The 6233-nt window shown below is 39.9% G+C and overlaps 1 protein-coding gene across 6 annotated transcripts in view; it reads left to right on the forward strand.

Moving 5' to 3' along the window:
- The window catches only part of phldb2b (pleckstrin homology-like domain, family B, member 2b), a 34901-nt gene extending 31992 nt beyond the window's left edge, over positions 1-2909 (forward strand). For all 6 annotated transcript variants that reach the window (XM_085762673.1, XM_085762672.1, XM_085762676.1 and 3 more), the window contains 5 exons: positions 725-815; positions 913-1059; positions 1201-1420; positions 1552-1637; positions 1761-2909. In XM_085762673.1, coding sequence (XP_085618799.1) covers positions 725-815; positions 913-1059; positions 1201-1420; positions 1552-1637; positions 1761-1901 — 685 coding nt within the window. In that variant the 3' untranslated portion in view covers positions 1902-2909. The remainder of the gene's footprint in view (positions 1-724; positions 816-912; positions 1060-1200; positions 1421-1551; positions 1638-1760) is intronic.
- The last annotated feature ends 3324 nt before the right edge of the window (positions 2910-6233 follow it).

Consider the following 6233-nt stretch of genomic DNA (forward strand, 5'->3'; position numbering starts at 1 on the left):
AAAATATACCAAGAGTGGAAATTAATTTTCCGTTCTCCGCTTGCTCTGATGTTTTCTTCATCTTGAATGATCTCCCTCCAAATCCTTATTTCTGTTTTCCGTTACTTCTGATCCCCCAGTCCTCTCCTCCCTCTCTCCCTCTCTTCCTGATTTGTTTAGACTCAGACTAATGTCAGGCATTCATCTTAACAGTGTTGTGATATCATCAAGATGGGGGTATCCATTTCCTTCTGGCTACGGATAAGGGAGAATTTGGTTGTGTGGTTACACGTCAGAGGCAGAGAGAGAGAGAGGGAGAGAGGGAGAGAAAATAATGTTTTAATATGACAAAAATAGACAAAGATCTTTTCCCTGTGCTGTTGGTCAAGAATTCATTAAAGAGATTTATCTGCAGCCTGAGAAGCATGCGGTTGCATGCTGGTCTGAACTGAAGATACAGTGGTACAGCAGAGAGTCAGGAAGACAGATGAAAAGACAGAGATGAGGCCTGTGGTCCTGTGTGGATTGCATCTGTATCCCTAATATATTTCAGAGCACACACACACACAGGCTGGATACTAAGCAGGTTTAAAGCAGCTGCTCTGCTTCATTACATTTCTTGATCATTTCAGGTTCAGCCATATTAAAATCGATTGGGTCTTTGTTTCTCTCGGACTGTTGCCAAGTGGCTGATTGTGCCCACTTTTTTCCCTGATGAGTGTTTTATGTGTTTGTGTGTCTACAGTGCCAGTACATCAAATGTGGCCAAGCTAGAGGAGATGGAGCGTCTGCTGAGAGAAGCTCAGGCAGAGAAGAACCGTCTCATCGAACACAAGGTCAATATAAGAAATCAAAAATCTTACATAATGATGTCCCCGGCATTTTTTCATTTGTGATAAATCCTAAACATAAACAAAATTGATTATTCTTCAGGAGCGAGAGATGGAAGTGCGAAAGCAGGCGCTGGAGGAGGAGAAGAAAAGAAGGGAGGATCTGGAGAAAAGGCTGCAGGAGGAGACGAGCAGGCGCCAGAAACTCATCGACCGTGAGGTTAAACTGAGAGAGAAGCAAAGAGCACAGGTGAGAGGGATGAACGGGACGTTATCATAAAGGGATCGTATTTCCAGATTTGTACAAATCATCAAGACCATAAATGCATCATTGTCATTATTTGATCAAATCTTTTTCCTTTTTAATGAAACTCTTCACTCTTCCATCCAGTCCCGGCCACTGACGCGGTACTTGCCAGTGAGGAAGGACGATTTTGACCTGCGAGCTCACATTGAGTCGGCGGGCCACAGCGCTGACACGTGCTTCCACTTGTCCATCTCTGAAAAGACCTGTCGAGGCTACTTGATCAAGATGGGAGGCAAGATCAAAACCTGGAAGAAACGCTGGTTCGTCTTTGACCGCAACCGACGCACGCTCTCCTACTACGCAGGTAAGAGTCTGAAATTCTGAATCTACTTTGTGTGCACCCTGCAAGCCTACTTTACTTCTTTTTGAAATATAAATAAAATGTGCAGAAATGTATTCATACATATTTTTATTTTTATGTTATCTCTATTGCAGACAAACATGAAGTCAAGCTGAAAGGAGTGATCTACTTCCAGGCTATTGAAGAAGTGTATTATGATCACTTGAAGAATGCACATAAGGTGTGTGGCGAGTCTCTTTTTTTTAAAAATCTTTTCATTGAATGTTTTCACTTGTAAATTCATCTCTCACCTTCTCCACCTTTTCATTTCTCATCCTTGTGTCTTTTCCTATACCTCCCCCAGAGTCCAAACCCCTCCCTGACCTTCAGTGTGAAGACTCATGACAGGGTCTACTACATGGTAGCCCCCTCACCCGAGGCCATGAGGATCTGGATGGATGTAATCGTCACAGGTGCTGAGGGATACACCCAGTTCATGGTGTAGCAGAGGGGTCACGGCGGCAGCATCTGCCCACATACTGTGGCTCTTTGTGGTTTTTCCTCTTGTTTTTCTTTTTTTTTGTTATCCTTGAACGTTTTAACTGTCTGGATGGAAGTTGTTTGTATCTGTGCCTGTTGACCACAGCCTTACTCAATAGTTTTGTAACATTTTTATCTGCATCATTTGGAGCAGCATGTGAATAATTGTAGGAAGATTTACTGTAAGACATATGTATGTTAATGTGAGACAATCAGGTTCAGGTCAAAAGAATGGGTCAAATGTGATACTAATGTTAAAAACAGACTATTGCACGTATCTCATTTCCTTAAGAGAAGAGCAGACCATGACTCTGCTCTTTTTTAACCAGCCCATCTGAGCTCCATGTCATGTCCATATCAACATGTCACTGTATTTAGAAGTCATTAGTGCTAAAAAAAAAAATCGTAGACAATTTTGACGTCATGGAAGAACTTGTGGAAAATTTTGTGATGGATTTAATCAGTGTCGGATCATTTCCAGTGTTTTATTAGAAGTTTTATTCAATTCCACATGTACAGAATAAATCAAGGATATTAATTTAGTGAAGGTAGTTGAGCAAACATATTTTTAATTTCAGACATCATTACTGTGCCATTGTCATACTTAAACTGTTTGCACAGATGTGTGTCTGCGGGTCATATGAAAATGAGTGAATATATATAGGCTACATATGTGCTAAAGTGCCTGTTTTATGTGCATACTTGATGTACATACAGTATCTATTTACTTTGAGCTTTGAATGAAGCTCCAAGGTGCTATTCTCTCATGGTAAATGACACTAATAATCCAAACTGCATAGGATTTAGATTAGCGTATGTTAATGTCAACATAGTGTCCGTCAGTCATTTTAAAATGGATTATGGTGCTGGATTTAGACAGGCTCAGAAGTGAAGCTGAAACGATGTTAAAATGTTGAGAGTGTCAGGCGACCTCTTATTTTTCAATATAAGGAATAAATAGTTTTAATAAGGCACAGAATTGTGATATTTGTACATTTTGTTTCTAACTTGTTTGTTTTAGAATAGTCAGTCAGTGATTAATTATCGACTTGTGCCTTTTTATTTTCATATTTTGTGTGACAGTACTTTGACGTGCTTATTATCTAGGTTTTCCAGAGCCACATCTGTCTGCTTCAATGCCAAACTGTCTTTGGTGAGAAAACATGCAGATGTGCAAATATGGTCCTGAGCGGCTCTGTGAGAAAAGACTAAATCTATGGTACACGCTTAATTAAGGCGTTACGTTAATCAAAACAAACTGATTGTTGTGCTGCTTTGGTCCATTAGCTTTCATGTGTATTGCTTTTTTTATTATTATCAAATTAATGTACAGAATAGATGAACTGACAATTCCACATTGATCACAAAAGCTGCTGTTATGTTGTTTATCATACTACACTTTTTATCAGAAAAAAATCCAATCCACTGATTAGTGCTTTTGTCATCTTATCTCTTGTTTTACTGACCAAAGTACACCTTCACATACTGCAACACAATATAGCAATATATGTATATCAACTTCTCTTTTTCAAGATAAGATCAAACCTACATCTGTTTGAACACAGTGTTGTTTTCCACCAGCTAGAGGAGCTGTTACAGTGGAGGCTTCATTATTCTTTTTTTTTTATAATTATTTTTTTATGCTGATCCTATTATATTTATGTCAATACCAGTGCATGTATCTTTTGTATTTCTATATGAATAATAAAATATATATATATGTATGTTTTACTTTTCGTATTGTCCATACTGTAATACACCTGTGTCCCAAAACAAACACTGGTGCTGCCATGGCTGTTGCATTTTAACTAGAAGGGCAATTGTGCAACCATCGCCTCATCATCAGTTGACAGTGGCTGCCTTCCCACATAATACAAACACAGCTCACACCCTGTCACTTAAAAACATTATTATTGGGGTTTTCTACATTTTTTACCTGATCATAATGAACTGTGAGGCCATACAGGTGTAAATATTACTGTCCACAATTTAATTTCTCAGGAAGTGAACACCATGTAGATGTGGGGGGAAGAAGGGAGTTAATGACAAAGAAAATGATTTGGTTTTTGATTCTGATTTGATTTTGTTCTTGTACGCAGAGAGCAAACAATAAATAAAACAGTGCTTTTATTACCAAATAGACACATGAAACCAAAAGTCTTATTTTTGTAGGTAATAAAAAATAAAGTGATTCAGGTTTTGAATGTGTGAATAGTGTAAATACAGCGTGCAATGAAAAAAAAGTGTTTGTTTGTTGGGTTTGTTGAACTCTCTAGGCCACTCATTACCCTAGATACGCAATAAAAACAACAATATTTACCAACGTAACCGTGGTTCTCTGAATTCTGGATGAGTAGCAGAGATGATAGTACCTGGATCTCCATCTAAGCACAGGAGGTGGCGACCTTATACCCACATAGTCACATGTGACCAAACAAACAAGACCACTGAGAAGAAAAAAAAAGGCTGCTTACCAAGTAACGTTAAGAGCCTTTTTTTTCTTTTTTTTTTAGCGGGTTTTTCCAGAGAAGCTGACAAACATGTCTGTCACTCACAAACAACCTATATGTTTAACTGGTGAATCACTATGTCAACAAATGTGAATGAGAAAAAAACAGTAGTTAAAGTTAATGTTTTGCAGCAGTGAGGAGGTGGAGGAGAAGGGTGTACACGGGAAGAGCTGATTATTTTTCACAGGGAAAAACAGTTCATTCAAATTTCTAAGCACCTTTCAGACAAGAAACCTCCCAAATCTTCACATGTAAAAAACAACAACAACTAACCGTTAAAGTACTGATGTATGTATGTATGTATGTATATGAACAATATTGAAATGAGAAGGAATAATAATTAAAATTTTCAAGCAGATATTTTGAGAGTGCCACAGGGGGTACTGCCAGGGTGATTTCTGTTAACATGGGAATGAAACCCACAACCCTAACAACAAGAGTCACACATTGCACAGGCCAAACTAATTTGGCAGACACTTCTCTCTGAACACTGACATGAGGGAGCTGTCAGGCATGATCTGTGATCAGTTCTGTTTGTGAGGGCTAAACACACCCAACTGGATGGGACAGTGCGGGTAATACCATTGACTTTGGATTGGAAGGCTGGGGGTTTGAATCCCAGTCATCATGGCTAGTCGCTTGTTTCAACAATAGCTGGCTTTCTTGTTATGAATAGATGTAAAAAGATATTTGCTGTAATCAAGCACAACATTTATGTAATATGACCAACTTCGTTCCCTATCAGAGGTTTGAGGTTTAGCAGGACAAAGTGACACATGCAATGTAAGATACGTAATAGTAGGATGCCACTGTCGAGCCAGAGAGAGTGCAGACTTGGGCTCGGCCATGCCTGTAATAGGTGCACCGATAGTTGCCTAAGGTCTACTCTAGTGGAATCATATTATGCACATATCAGTGACACCTTAAACCGAGAGCCTGCACAACTACAAATCAGGCCACAATGATGTAGACCTAACCACACCTCTGTGCTTTAAATACACCGGCTTTCCTCATTCAATTTATAGGAAGTGTAATTTTATATTGCACCCACAGGTCATTTAATCTGTCATCCACCCCCCTGGTAATGTGTATTGGTGGGCTCCGCACTCCGGCCCTACATCTGGGGAAGGACAGGGACCATAACATCAGTGGCTCCACATTGGGAACATTAGAAATGGCTGCTGTATGCCTATAGTGCAACTGTCTGTCCTGATTTGTTTTTACATCTATTTTTCCTATGGGTGGGCCATGACCGTATCCTGTCATTGAGCGAGAAGGAGTAAGCAAACCATATTTACATTTTCTAGTAGCCTAATGACCTTGTGCATTTTTCCCCTCAGTGGGCCACTCATTATAGGCCCGAGCATGCACATGCAGGATGTTGCAAAAAAAAAAAAGAGAGAGAGAGAATGGATGCAAGACTTTAAGGATTCAGTCAAGGGGTTTGATTTAAAAGCCTTAAGGGATTCATTGATATTAAGACCAGTAGGCCATGGCTGCAGTTTGCCTTATACTGGCTATCTTGTCTGATTTACCCTGGATCAGTTCAACAAGCCTGGGCTATAAATAGACTGTGAGTGTTCTTTGGCACAGCGCTGTGGTCGTGCATGTGTGTGTGTGTGTGTGAGACAGAGAGAGAGAGAGGGAGGGCGAGAAAGGGAGAGAGAGAGGGGGGGGAGAGAGTGTGTCTTTAAGAATTCAGTTGAAATTTGATCCCTATGGGCAGAGAGAGAGAGAGAGAGAGAGAGAGAGAGAGAGAGCACCAACACCAACACCCCTCCCTCCCT

The sequence above is a fragment of the Trachurus japonicus genome, chromosome 20 (assembly GCF_045865225.1).
Source record: "Trachurus japonicus isolate A0001 chromosome 20, Traja_1.0".
NCBI classification, from domain to species: domain Eukaryota; kingdom Metazoa; phylum Chordata; class Actinopteri; order Carangiformes; family Carangidae; genus Trachurus; species Trachurus japonicus.